This window comes from Amblyomma americanum, chromosome 6 (assembly GCF_052857255.1).
Source record: "Amblyomma americanum isolate KBUSLIRL-KWMA chromosome 6, ASM5285725v1, whole genome shotgun sequence".
NCBI lineage: Eukaryota > Metazoa > Arthropoda > Arachnida > Ixodida > Ixodidae > Amblyomma > Amblyomma americanum.
Genome location: NC_135502.1, coordinates 174,379,680 through 174,393,756, shown reverse-complemented (window position 1 = coordinate 174,393,756; position 14,077 = coordinate 174,379,680). Strand labels below are relative to the sequence as shown.

Genomic DNA, 14,077 nt, shown 5'->3' with positions numbered 1-14,077 from the left:
TGCACATACGGCACCGCCACAGGTCTCACCTCTTCTCGAGGGACCTCTGCCCCAGCTCTCACTGCCCTCGACTTCATCTTCTGCAGCAGGCTTTCGGCGACCCCTGTCACGAGCGAACCAGGGAATCCGGCTGAAGCCAGCCAGGCCAATTGGTTGTCGAAACTTAGTTGCATCTTGTGAACACGACTTCTTTAGTGCAGACTCAAGACAGAGTGAAGCAATGCTTCTTTTTACTAGCTTTGAATGCGCAGAGTCAAATGGCAGAAGTCCTTTTTTTGCTCACGGGGCGTAAGCCCAACACACATGATCCTTCCAGAACTCAATCTTAAGATCTAAAAACTGTAAAAAATGGTCCACAGGCAGTTCACATGTAAAATCTAAGCCTTTTCCATGTTGTCTAAACAGGGATAAAACATCGTGTGCAGCTTCAGCAACATTCAAGCTTGCGTCCTTGGTTAAAATAATCAAAAAATCGTCCACATATCTAAAAACTTTAAAAACTTTGTTAGACGGTAAAACCTGATGAAGGACTTGGTCCATTTGTGAAAGAAAGATGTTACATAATACCAGCGCAACGCACGATCCAATACAAATGCCCGCATTCTGCAGAAAATACCGCCGGTCAAATGTTATAAAAGTGGACTCCAAGTAAAACTTTAAAACAGTTAAAAAATCATCAATAGAAATACCTGCAGAGTTCTGGAAAGAAACAGGTTCATTTCTTTCAATACAGTGGGGAATGAGAGCTCGCTGCGCATATTGCAGCAACGAGAGCAGACGACGTTGCTCAGTGCATGTGCTAGTGACGTCACGACAGCATTCAATATGGCGGTCGCTGCTGGTGGGAGGAGTCTTCCGGTCTCAATTTCGATCGTATTTTTTGGAAAATACAGCACGTCCAGGGCAGGCAAATTTAGGAAATTTAATCATAAGCTCTTGCATTAGTTACTGAAGCAGAAAACTGCAATATGAAGAACGACCATGTCATGGCCCCTTTAAGTCTGTTTAAAAAAGTGGGGCCACACGCGTTTATGCAGTATAGCCATGCTACCTTTGGCATGAAAGAACAAGTTAACTCATATGACAAGTGCAAGATACCACCGTTCGGAAAGGTCACAATGTTTTAGTGAGAGTTTAGATGAGCAGAAATTCGTAATTTCTGAATATTTATGAACTTCTAATAGTTTGAAGAAGGAAAGCGGGGTGTGAGTTGAATCTAATAACAAATACTGCTATTTGCAAATTATTTGATGCTTCAAATATTAATACAGCCTTAGTTAATTAGCGATAAGCAGAGTAGTGACAAAGGTCCTCCCCCACCTTCCAGGCCCAGGAGACGTGCGGCCGGCAACAGCAGGAGATTGACAGTGCCCTGGATCGTATCCGGGAGCTGGACCAAGAACTCGTGGAGATCCGCCGTGCCGCCCTGGCCAACCAGCTCCGAACCCTGCCTGGCGAAAACGTGAGTCTGTTTGAAACCCGCTGCTGTGAAGTTCTGGGACAGTGTGTGTCACGAAACTTTTGATGTGGGGTAGTCTCAGCTTTGTGATCGGTCTCTCCATAGCATAGTTGGTAAAGGTGCTCATGGGCTGCATAACGGAAGTGAAGGGCCTGACAGACACTCTATGCAGTCTTTATTGGGCAGAAGACAGTCTTTTTGGCTCAGCCTCTTGACAGGCCCGGTCTCCCCTTAACAGGGTAAGGACTGATTGAATTGACTGAACATGACCACTCGGATGCATTGCACAGGTTACGAAGTGTACAGGGAGAGGTTTGTCAGCACTCCTTGTTTCATTGTCAGAAAGCAGAGCTAGGCATGCTGAAGATGTCGTGTTGATCAGGCCTCAAGTGCAGAGTTTCCCTTGTTACTTTGTTTTACTTTCTTTTCCTTCCCCATGGTTTTTGTTTGTTTGTTTTTGCAGCCTTGTATGTTCTTGGTTTTAGCCACCACATGCCTTTATTAATGTATAAAAGAACAGATTTCGTGGGTGAGTAAGCAGTTGTCAGTTTGTGCTCTATGTGCGAGTGTTGTCCCAGGTTGTTCGTAATGTTTACTCAGTGCATCAGACCACTGGGCAGTGCAGTGATGCTTGGGCTTCTCTCTGCAGAGCGACCTGTGCGCCCTGAAGCTGGGCGCCACCTCCAAAGTGGTGGGCTCCTCCATGGCCCAGCTGCTGACTGCTGCATCACAGGTGGGGGTCGCTGACCGAGTGCGTGCTTCTTCCCTTTTTTTTGCCTTTAAAGAAAGGCCTTGAAAGGCGGCTTTTCTTAATTTCACCGTCACGTCACGGGACAAAAGAAATTGGTCAAATTGCCCGGCAGATGAAATTAGATCAAGGGGTGAAGAACCATCTACAGTATTTGCCACTTCATTTGCTGAACTAACCTCCTACTTTGAGCGGCTGCTGACACAACATGGCTCAGATGGCATGCTGCACAGAGTGCTAATACAATCAACGTGGTAGCCTCCTTGGCAATGGCTTTGATTCATTGAGTTCCATTGCAACATGCATTGCACTGGTGCATTTTGTTAGCAGTGTTATTTGGGGTTTACGCTGTGGTGTGGTTTTTCAGTTACGCTGCACTGTCAGTGCAGAAAAAAGTTGGGGGCCTTCTTAACCGCATTTTTAAAAGCAAAAGCGATAGTATTTAGGTTGTCTGCTATGGTGCCTACAATGAGTGTCTAATGTCCTTGCGATTTTTCCGCCAAAACTTCGGTTGGAACTTGTTCTATTGGCCTCTTATGAGTATGAGTATGAGTCATCACTTTCTAGAATGGCCAAGTACCTTCCATCAGATTATCATATGGAAATACACAAATCCGACCTACAGATCCTTAACCCTTTCAGGACCATGAAAAAACTGGCGATTCTGAGGGGCCTTTGAAAAATACTTTTCTTAAAAGGTGTATTTAAACAAGCCTAGTACAACGTTTACCAAAATGTAGCGACAGATTCTCTTTTCTACAAAAAAATAATATTTTACTTCCGCATTATACTTAACATAAAAAAAAGCTCTTTCGATGTGAACTTTTGGAGCAAAAAAAAATCAAGAAAAGTTCAATATATAAGTATACAAAAATAAGAAATAATGATCGAAAATTCAGAATATGCAAAAATGTGAGACAATGCCTCTTTTTTTTACATGTGAAGATATGGCTCGCATATCTGTACATGTCTTTTGTTGGTGCTCTTCAGCACCAGTGGCCCCCTTGCTAATCTTTCAGAAGGGGGCTTACCTGTGGCTCTCTGCTAGACAGCAAAAGTGTTCTGTGCTGTTGTCAAGCACAATTGAAGACGTACTCCAATTTCAGGCATATTTGTTCATGTTTACACTAATGGGTTCAATCGCCTCAGTTGAAAAAAACAACATATAAAGGTCAAGGGCTGACAGAAATTTGCTTGCCCCCGTTCTCAGTGCGATGCTCCCATTGCGGTACAAGTGCACGCCGGGTTCCTAGAGCGATGAAAACGCCATCCACATCTGCGTCAGCGGGAGTTGGTCACCACCATAAATGGTTGAAGCCCTAACAGATAGAGATAATACAGGCAGCACACGCAGTTAGCATGTGTAACCACTCACGAGCGAGCTAAATCTGATTTACCCTCCCCTTGGAGCACTAGCTGAAATTCCAGGCTGATTGGCACTTGAATCATCATCGGAACTGAATGTAGAGCTCGAGATGCCATCTTCAGATTGTTCGCTACTGCTGTCATCCAGGAAAACCGAACTTGAAGCAGCGGAATCACGTCAGTCACGCTGAATTCATAGCCTGCCATGATGCGAGCTCGACGCCATTTCTAATGCAAAAGCATTTCTTGGCTCTTGAGTGTCATCACTGGAAGTTGTGGACGGGTGCTGTGGACGGAAGTTGTGTACAGAAGTTGTGGACAGAGCACACGAACTGAATAAAAGTAATGAAAAGAAAACGGCTGCTTAGGTGAGAATCGAACCTGAGCCTCCGGCGTGTGAGACGGGAACACTTGTACTCCGCCACGACGGTTCAGCATTTGAAGTTTAATAAAGGTGAGTGTAGTGAACGCACAGGTGTCTCAGAAATGTATCTTCGAGATATGTACTGAGGTCCACATGAGTAATTATGAGCATCTAAATTGCAGATGTATGTTTCTGGTAAATTTTCTCCATGCTTGCAGTGCAGTTGTAGCTCCATCATGTGGCACCCACTGAAACCCCCCCCTGACAATGTATAATCAAGCAGACGCGCATGAGGAACAAGGACGCGCACTAAGAGAAATGCTTTCGCATTACTGTATATAAGCAGACTTAAGTGCATCCTTAAAATATTGTTGTCATATGAGACCACCCCGCTCCAACAAAGAATTCCTCCTACTTTGCCACATGACGAAAAAGAAGTTACTTACAAGGAAATGGAAAATACAGGTGTCATACTATCTGCACAGATAAGGATACATGTTTCAGCTTGCGAGAATTTCAGTTCTGCAGCGCATTGAAATCCTTTAAACTATGTGATCCATGGCCTGTGGGGTGGTCCTGAAAGAGTTAATCCATTTTCTGGAGCAGGCCTACTTCCTAAATTTTTGGGTCCTTTGAAATTTTGGGGGTAGGTCAGGTTCCAAAATTTGCGGGTCTTCAGGTTTTCAAATTTGGCGGTGCTGATGTCGTCACTACCCTCTTGCCCAGTCAGGGAATTTCGTGACAGAGAAACCAGAAATTATTTATGAGACTGCAACCTAAATGCTGTGGCATTAAAAAAACATCCTCAATGGAATCCGTTCTCGTCAGGCTGCTGTGTGCACTGCTAGCTAGTGAGTTGAGAGTCACACTTGACAGGGAATATGGTGTGGCTCTAGGTGGCTCTGCCTGAACCTTCTGCACATCTGTGACTCATTCTTCTTCTCAAAGTGAGGAACGAAGATGTGCACTTGGTCGGGGTGCTTGTCATGAACTGATCTCCTCACGCTTTGCTTCCTCTGCCTCTCTGTCTCTGTCTGTCTCTCTCTCTCTCTGTCTGTCTCTCTCTCTCTCTGTCTGTCTCTCTCTGTGTGCGTGTGTGTGTGGGGGGGGGGGGGGCGTGCGCGCGTGGGGGGGGGGGGGGGGGGAGGGGGGGCTTCCTATTTCTCTGCCCTCCTCATGGGCTGGCTACTTTCTTGTTTATTTATACACACGCATGAAGACAAAGCGATATGAGAAAATTACTCCAGATGGTCTTCTAACAATGCCAGAGAGCCTTGTGCAACTGTTTCACTGCTGAGGCTATTACGGTCAGTGGTAGTTCATCGGAAATATGGATATTTAGAGCAGCTATTAAGGTTGCAATTTCAGAAACGGGAAGGCAAGTTTGTATTCCTGTTTCTGAAGTGGCAGCTTTAGTACCTTATAACTCAATTCCTGTGACAGGCAGGACGATAATTTTACCCTCATTGCGTTCTTTAAATTAGTCCTGCAAAAAGAGGGTGTGCAAATTATGTGGAGATTTTGCAAACGCATCCTAAAAACACTCTACAAAGTCTTAATGTGCAATAGTATGTACCATACGTTAGCATCTGTACGTTGACCACCCAACTCACACCCCTGACTGCCCAGAAAAAAGTGACGCATACCCCCTACCGCACCTCGCCACGTTATGTAGTACCCCAAAGGATGGCATGACGGCACTTGCGTGGCTCAAAGCTGTAAGCACACAATGATACTATTGCAAAGCCAGCAGTCAGAGGCAAATGGAAACAAAAGGCAATAAACCGCTGCCCTTTTCTGCGACCAGGCCGACTAGCGGCAATCCGAACAGCAGACGGTCAGGTAGTTTAGGATTCCACACGCTGATGGTTCTTGGAAGTTCTCGCAGCTATTCTTCCGGGAAAGCGACGGTCATCACGCGCAAGCTGGGTAAACGAAACGCAATTGTTCCCCTCACCATTCGCACCTTTCTTAGCCGCACACGGCGACGCAGCCACACTGATATTCCCAATCCTGCCTTGCGTGCATCCGCGTCACGCTGGTGGTCTGGCATTGCAGGAAGCATAAACTGTATGGCTAAAAGCTTAGTTTTAAAAACTCGGGGGATAAATTACGGGTGCGCAAATTTTGCATGGATGCAAATTGCGCGAGTAAATATGGTGTTTAGAATCAGCACAAAAAAATACATATTCCCTAAGAGAGAGAAGAAATTGTATTTTCTTTCTTCCTTAGGGTGGAGCCCTCAGTTCAGGGCTCCATAGGCTCGTGCCACGTCGCTTGCTCGCTGGGTCAGCCATTGCTGCTCCTGCAGGTCTGAGATGGTCACCACAGTCTCCCAGGAAAAAATTGTGGGTACAGGTATAGAGGTAGGCCTGTGCGAGTATTCGATAATTTAGAATATTCGGTCAAACAGTTAAGTATTCGATATTCAGTTCTAACCAAATGTTTGGTATTTTTAATCTATAAGTATTCGTCCCGAGCAAATAACGTCTCTGTAACTCTTGCTTCGTACTCCAGGATTGTAACGCGGCACACGCGTAACCAAAGCCCCGACTCTGTGTTGCGTGCCTGCGCTCCCGCACGTATGCTGTGTGGGGTTTGAGTTGGGGAGATAAGTACGTTCTCCCCACTCAATCGCGGCTGACACGGTTCAAAGCCGCCCGGACCCCACCCCGTGATCGCGTACGCTACCGAGCGCTCGCCGACCACGGCGGGCCTTGCTCTGGGGGAACAAAGGAACGACACATTGGCTGACCCAAACAGGCCTTTATTGCTACAGAAACAATAACGCCAGCTAGCAACAAGGTACGCTAATGAATCGAGGTCGTCAGACTCACCAGCAAGGTTCCGAGCGAATGTTCGCCCGCGCTAGGGCAAGGGATATATACTCCGAAGGCCGGACGGGACGAGTACGGGAGCCTGTCTCCCCGTCGCTTCCTCGCCCCGCCGGCGAAGAGCGGAGCCGCGAGCGACGCGTCCGCTCAGGCCGACGATCCCAGCCGAAGCCCATTGCGCGGGCTTTGGCAGTCTCCGCGCAGCGATGCTGGCGCCCTCTCTTGCCAGTTAATGTAATTCACAAGGGAATGCGCTCAGCCTCGAGGTGAGACCGCTGCTGCACGGTGCCTCGCGGGAAAGCAAACTCAGGGGGCTGCAGGGCAGGTCCCCACATCCCCCCAACCTTAAATAGACCCATGCGCCTGAAAGTACATGCTATGGAGGAGTCTCCTGGTCACATGTCCTTGAGGCACGTCTTGCAGCGGAGGTCATGCCGACAGCGTCCACGCAGACTTCCGCGGTATTCCGAAGGCGGCGTGAAGGTCTCCGCTGGACGACTCGTATGGCCCACGGACTACCGTGTCCGCAGGCCCGCGAATCGAAGGCCGGTGGGAAAACTGCAGGCCAGGATCCCGCAGTAGTCGCCAGGGCAGCAGCAGCCGGAGGTGACTGCTGACTGGTCTCGTTACAGCTGCCCCGGATGGATGCGGCGAACAGGATACAGGCCGCTCCATCGCAGCAGGTGGCAGCGAGATGATGTGCACTGGACAGCAAGCCTGGGTGGCTCCACCGGATCTGCAAAATTGCCGAAACGCTCTCGGCGTGCCTTTAACGTAGGTCACGGGAGGGGAAACGGCATCCGCAAGGGCCTCGCGGCACAATGCCTAACTCGCTAGCAAAACGTGTCGGCGGCTGTGCAAACGCAAAGTTCGAGTGAACAAAGCCCTTTCTTGAGTTGAACGAGACTGCTCAGTTCGTGCGAGGTTACAAAAAAAAAAACGGTGCGGGCAGCAAAGTGTGCCCCCTCTCAACGACACGGTCCGGTGGTCGTGTCTCTTTTAACGTGGTGCAGGCAGCTCCGAAAAGCCTCAGGCCTAACTACCACTCCGACAACGACCGTGACCACAACAAAGACCCGAAACGGGTTATGTGCGCACAGCCGCGAGGAGACGGCAGCTTTGTGGGGTGGTCCTACCCCGCTCACTGCACAAAGCAGCTTCTGAGCGGTCGGCGCCCACCGTATCGGACGGTGTCGGAGCGCCCGGTGCCGAGCTGCAATACCAGCGAGCTCCTAGTGGCACCCGTGGCCCCAGGCCACCCGGCTCCCAGAGCCGCGACTCCCAGAGTCGAAAAAGAGACGGTAGAGAAAATATATACAGAAACTCGTACCACCCACGCGGCTTCCGTACTCACTCGCTTCGGGCCCGGCGACTCCGCGGGCGCTAGGCCTCGCGCTCCCTTGATACGGACCAAGTGATTCTCATGAAGAAACTCCAGGGAAAAAAACTGCTGCGCATGTCGAAAAGTTCAAACATGCTGCAGCGCAATACACCTCGCACTCAAGAAAGCATGCCGCAGGTCCTAGCGATCAAAATTCACTTTAGGCCTAGTACTTGTCAAGTCCGGACAAAGAGCGTTCCTCGAACCGAACCGACAGTCGTCCAATGTTCCAAGAGCAGGCCCCACGTTGGGTGCCAGATGTGGGGTTTGAGTTGGGGAGATAAGTATGTTCTCCCCACTCAATCGCGGCTGACACGGTTCAAAGCCGCCCGGACCCCACCCCGTGATCGCGTACGCTACCGAGCGCTCGCCGACCACGGCGGGCCTTGCTCTGGGGGAACAAAGGAACGACACATTGGCTGACACAAACAGGCGTTTATTGCTACAGAAACAATAACGCCAGCTAGCAACAAGGTACGCTAATGAATCGAGGTCGTCAGACTCACCAGCAAGGTTCCGAGCGAATGTTCGCCCGCGCTAGGGCAAGGGATATATACTCCGAAGGCCGGACGGGATGAGTACGGGAGCCTGTCTCCCCGTCGCTTCCTCGCCCCGCCGGCGAAGAGCGGAGCCCCGAGCGACACGTCCGCTTGGGCCAAAGATCCCAGCCGAAGCCCCCCTGCCCCCTCTCCCGCGCGCGGGCTTTGGAAGTCTCCGCGCAGCGATGCTGGCGCCCTCTCTTGCCAGTTAATGTAACTCACAAGGGAATGCGCTCAGCCTCTAGGTGAGACCGCCGCTGCACGGTGCCTCGCGGGAAAGCAAACTCAGGGGGCTGCAGGGCAGGTCCCCACAGCTGGAACTGGTCTGCGCATGTTCGCAGTTACAGACGCGAGCAGGCGGAAAGCGTGGCGCCCAGATCTGTACTTGTCAGGTGTCCGTGGGCACGGTACCTGCGTGCAACTCGCACACCAGTAGAGAGATTTAGCATAGCGCGATCTGCTTCCATGTGCTGCTAGTGCACATGGACTGATTGGTCCCGACGGGGCAGGAGTGCGAACAGCTGGCCGGCGCCTTGTGATGTCCTCGGGGCAATCTGCGCATGCGCAGATTGCCATAGCGATCCCGGATTGCGCTCTAATTGGAGGGCGCGCGATTCCCTTGATCTCCGCAGAACGAGTTTGAGCAGGCTGTAGGTGCCGCAGCTGCTCTTCTTCACATAAAATTCGGGAATCAAACGTGACGACGTGAGCATGAGGCACATTGTGGTGGCTGCCCCTTTCCAACACCTGATGCAGGGTGGCACTGGGCGCACAGTGCGTATGCTTAGCAGGCATAGTCGTATGCACAGCAGGGGTAGGAGTGGGGGTGTGGTCACATGGCTGAAGCGCTGTGCCATGGAGCCGAGGCATGTGCCATTGCTGATCACTGCGGGTTAGGAAACATTGGGCACCTAAATTTTGGTAACCTTGCACTACGACATTGGCCTCGCAATATGAGTCTGCATTCATTGAAGTGGAACCCTGCTGTATTGTCGCTCTTCACCTGTGACACACCACGCAAATCCACGCAGACTACTTTGGTTCCGCTGCCTTGCCGTCCTGACCTTTTCCATGGTGGTGACCATCCATTGATCGTTCATGAGATGCCATATACGGGTGCAACTATTGTGCTGATCCCTGCAATGAAGAGAAAGCCTAGATGCCTGGAAGCATTATTAAATGATATCACATCTCAAAGATGCAAAAATGTTGCTTTCTGCAGAGAGAGTTTGACGTTGCTAAATGAAGCCCATGCCCCAAAATGGCGCAAATTGAGGCATCCCGATGCTGTGCTGCACCTAGTGCACTCCTATTCTTATTCTCACAACGGCAAAGTATGCTAGCACTCTCCCATGGCACTGCCCGCAACCAGGCCTCTCATTTAGCAGATGCCGGCGCCACCTCACACTCCTAAGTGCACATAATGGACAGGCACCACATGGTTGTGCCTGGCATCTGGCTCAGAACTGTTTGAATGCTCGAGTGCAGCTGTACAACAATGCCCAGGGCAACGAGAGCTACACGGGCACGGCTGCGCGAGACACGGCGAGTGCACTGCAGCAGCTGGTGGAGTCTGTGCGTGGAGTGGTGGCCACGAGCAGTGAGAGCGGGGCTCAAGCAACGCGTTTGGTCGAGCCCGCACGCCAGGTGCTGGACCGGTCATGCCAACTGCTGGAGGAGGCGCGCCAAGCGGTGCTGAGGCCAGATGAGCCAGACAAGCAGCAGCGACTGGCGCATGTGGCGAAGTCGGTGTCGGCCGCCCTCAATGCCTGCATCAACTGCCTGCCCGGCCAGAAGGATGTGGACGATGTCATCCGCACTATCACCGAGAGCTCCCAGGTGGGGCCAAATTTCTGGCTGCATTTTTTTCTTTTCTTTAAAATGGTGCTTGAAACATTGGTCGGACGTAATTACTCGATGTCACCTGTGCCCACTAAAAAATGATTACTTTTTTCCTCAAGGTGTTTTGGTTTCAATTTCAACAGCCCAAGAGTGGCTGTGATGTCGTGTGGGACAAGAAAAACCTCCGACAAAATTGCTGCTTTGTTGTTTTAATGCACTTCAACTTTTACGACAGCCTGCTTCAAGAGCTGGGATGACAACAAGTGAACAAACACTACTTCAAAAGCTTAAGAGTTGAGGTCACGTGGGGCATGCAGCTCCTACGCCATGGCAGACATGGCCAGTGTCTTCTTTGTGACTTAAGAGTTGAGGTCACGGGCATGCAGATCCTACACCATGGCAGACACAGCCAGTGTCTTCCTTGCAGCTTAAGAGTTGAAGTCACGTGGGACATGCAGTTCCTACGACATGGCAGGCACAGGGCCAGTGTCTTCTTTGCGGCCTAATAGTTGAGGTCACGTGGGGCATGCAGCTCCTACGCCATGGCAGACACGGCCAGTGTCTTCTTTGCGGCTTAAGAGTTGAGGTCACGTGGGGCATGCAGATCCTACGCCATGGCAGACACGGCCAGTGTCTTTGCGGCTTAAGAGTTGAGGTCACGTGCGGCATGCAGATCCTATGCCATGGCAGACACGGCCAGTGTCTTCTTTGCGGCTTAAGAGTTGAGGTCACATGGGGCATGCAGATCCGACGCCATGGCAGACACAGCGCCAGTGTCTTCTTTGCGGCTTAAGAGTTGGTCACATGGGGCATGCAGCTCCTACGCCATGGCAGACACAGGGCCAGTGTCTTCTTTGCGACTTAAGAGTTGAGGTCACATGGGGCATGCTACTTCTACGCCATGGCAGAAACAGGGCCAGTGGATCAGCCGCACTCAGAGTCTTGCATGTGGCTTACTTGTGAGCGTGGAAAAAGCATTGGCAAAGCTAAAATCAAGTTGTTCATGGGGCACAATGCAAAACCACTAGCGGATTCATGCTCGAACTGAACACCATCGCCTGCAGATGAATGCAGCTTATGTTAGGGAGTATCATAAGCATAAGGGGGAAGCATCAGGCCCAGCAACAGAGCCCTGCTTAAAGGTGTTGGGACATCAAATTTTGAGGCTATAATAAGCTTGTTATGGGCTTCCTCTGTATGTAAGGTCACCCACGGCGAAGTATTGGATGCAACAAGCGCTTAAGATATGTTTTAATTGAGTTCCAAAGAGTCCCTAAATGCTCTTTCTCACCATTGAAGCCCATCGCTAGCGCTATAGATGGTGATGTATAGCCCTGGGAACGATATCAGTGAACAGTAGTAACATCACAGCACAGTAATGTGACTTACTATGAACGGCGATGCACGACATCGGCGAGGCGCTGTTTCGGCGACTCGGCGGTCGGTGTGCTGATGGGCATATATGCCGTTGCTGACGCACCAGGCGGCACCTTATATCGGCGGCCGAGCGGAATCTTCCCATCGATGAGACGATGACTATAGTGGCTCTTGTTTACACCTCCGTAATAGGAATAAGCGAAATGAGTGACTATATTTCATATGTTCACTGTTCGGCTCACCTGCAATACGAATAGGCCTAACGAGCCCGCCTGGTTCGTATGTGCAATGTCGGTGATTGTGGAGAGCAGGTTCACAAGTTTTAACAAATACAAATGGTCATCGAGCGTAGTTTTTACAACAGTGACCTGAAATCGAGGATTGTGTACATCTTAGGACGCAAATACATTAAGCGCGAAGCGCCAGTGTTAGGCGGTGTGACACAGTGTGTCAGTCAATGCTGCAGGCGCCCGCGGCGGCAGCTCCAAACAGCGGCGTCGCTTGAGGGCAACAACTTAAGTCATTTTATTTGTCTCAAATGGACGCCAAACATACCTCTAGGTAAATCAATTAAAATTCAAGTACTGGACATGCCGGAAAAAGCAAAAAGGCAGTTACTACGAGTGAGAAGCGCCGGTCCTACGCATTGTCAACAACCTGGCTATGAAGCGTTCCCCAGGCTGGCGCTCACATTCTTCGGCGATTATTGCAAAGTTATCGCACTGCGCAAACAATTAAACGCACAACTAGCGCAAAAGAGAAGAGCTTGTTTAATCTAAGTGGAATGCAGCTTGCAATTCATGCCGAACTAACGCACAATTGCTGCCTGTATACAGATGCAGATATGTAAACAAAAGTAGCGCCGAGATGCAGTCGTCGTCATGGGCGCATTCCTGGACCCGTGCGGTTAATTCTGAATTGTGTACAATTTCTGGAAGCATTCATTTAGCGAATACACGGACTGTTTGCTTAACTAGCAGGAGATATCGCAATCAGCAGCCACGGGACCTTGAGCAGTCTCGCAGCGCGGCTGCGCGGGCGGTGCGTAGTGAAAACAGAGACGGGTATTGGTCGGTAGGAAAAGTGAGGCATCGTGTTGCTGTAATGTGACCACGGTAAGCTACGGACCACCAACACAGACGTCTGCCGAGCATCGGCGTTGGCGTGGCAAAACGAAATGCAACGCTGAAACCGCGTTGGCATACGCGGTATGGCGATTGAGATCGGCCGAAGCGAGCCACTTTGTTTAAGGACTGAGTGGCGTTCCTCGCTTGCTTGGCTTTTCTCAACATATCGCCGTACCGGCCAATTAAGTTTGTTGGCAGATGATTTCAAAAGGTGCTGCTATGCACAGGAAGTGTACGAGAGCAGACGACGCAGCAATATGTGCGTCACAACTTTTGGGGCCCATGTGACCAGGGTTGCTTCTCTTCCGTGATAGTGACGTCGCAGCACTCCCTGGCACTCAGAAACCGAAACCAAAATCGCTCAGTATAAATAATGCAGTAATAAATTATTTACCGCACATATATGAATTGTGCAGCACACATCACGCATCCTGGGCAATGCGCAATGTTTGAAACAAAGAACAGGCCAAGCAAAAATTTGGTGTCTCCACCCCTTAAAAGATGCACTAAAGAGGAATCTGAACTCGTCTTTTTACCGCGGACATTCGATCTAAACGTTCCGGGCATTCTTAGAAACTGCGAATTATTGTCCTGTGCGGCCGATTGCCTTAATTAAATCGGATTAAACGTCCCGGCTCCCACCTTTTTTTGAACTCAACGCGGTAGGTAGGCGGAGTCAACCAACGCGTGGAGTCTTTGAGGCAGTCCAGCGGCAGCTGCGCTTTTGCTTTATTTTGTTTGTTAGCTTTCTGTGAATAAACAGTTTCAGTCACAGACAATATAGCCGCGAATTAGGCCCATGGAAATAAAAATACACGGGCACTCTTTGTTATACGTATCATTCCGCAGATGACAGAGCCGCAAGCCACCGCGGGACTGGCTGACGCGTTGGTTGACTTCTCCTACCTACCGTGCTGAGTTCAACAAAAAGAAAAGCGGGAGCTGGAACGTTTAATCCGATTTAATTAGTGCAACCGGCCGCACAGGACAATAATTCGAAGTTTCTAAGATTGTTCGTAACGTGTAGATAGAGTTCCTGGG

At 50.1% G+C, this 14,077-nt stretch overlaps 1 protein-coding gene across 6 annotated transcripts in view; it reads left to right on the top strand.

Moving 5' to 3' along the window:
• rhea (Talin_middle and talin-RS domain-containing protein rhea) overlaps positions 1–14,077 on the top strand; it is a 411,461-nt gene that overhangs the window by 218,203 nt on the left and 179,181 nt on the right. For all 6 annotated transcript variants that reach the window (XR_013306466.1, XR_013306465.1, XR_013306467.1 and 3 more), the window contains 3 exons: positions 1,328–1,462; positions 2,109–2,192; positions 10,197–10,529. Coding sequence is in view for 3 of the 6 variants with exons in the window: in XM_077628096.1 (XP_077484222.1) it covers positions 1,328–1,462; positions 2,109–2,192; positions 10,197–10,529 (552 nt within the window). In the remaining 3 variants the exon portion in view is untranslated. The remainder of the gene's footprint in view (positions 1–1,327; positions 1,463–2,108; positions 2,193–10,196; positions 10,530–14,077) is intronic.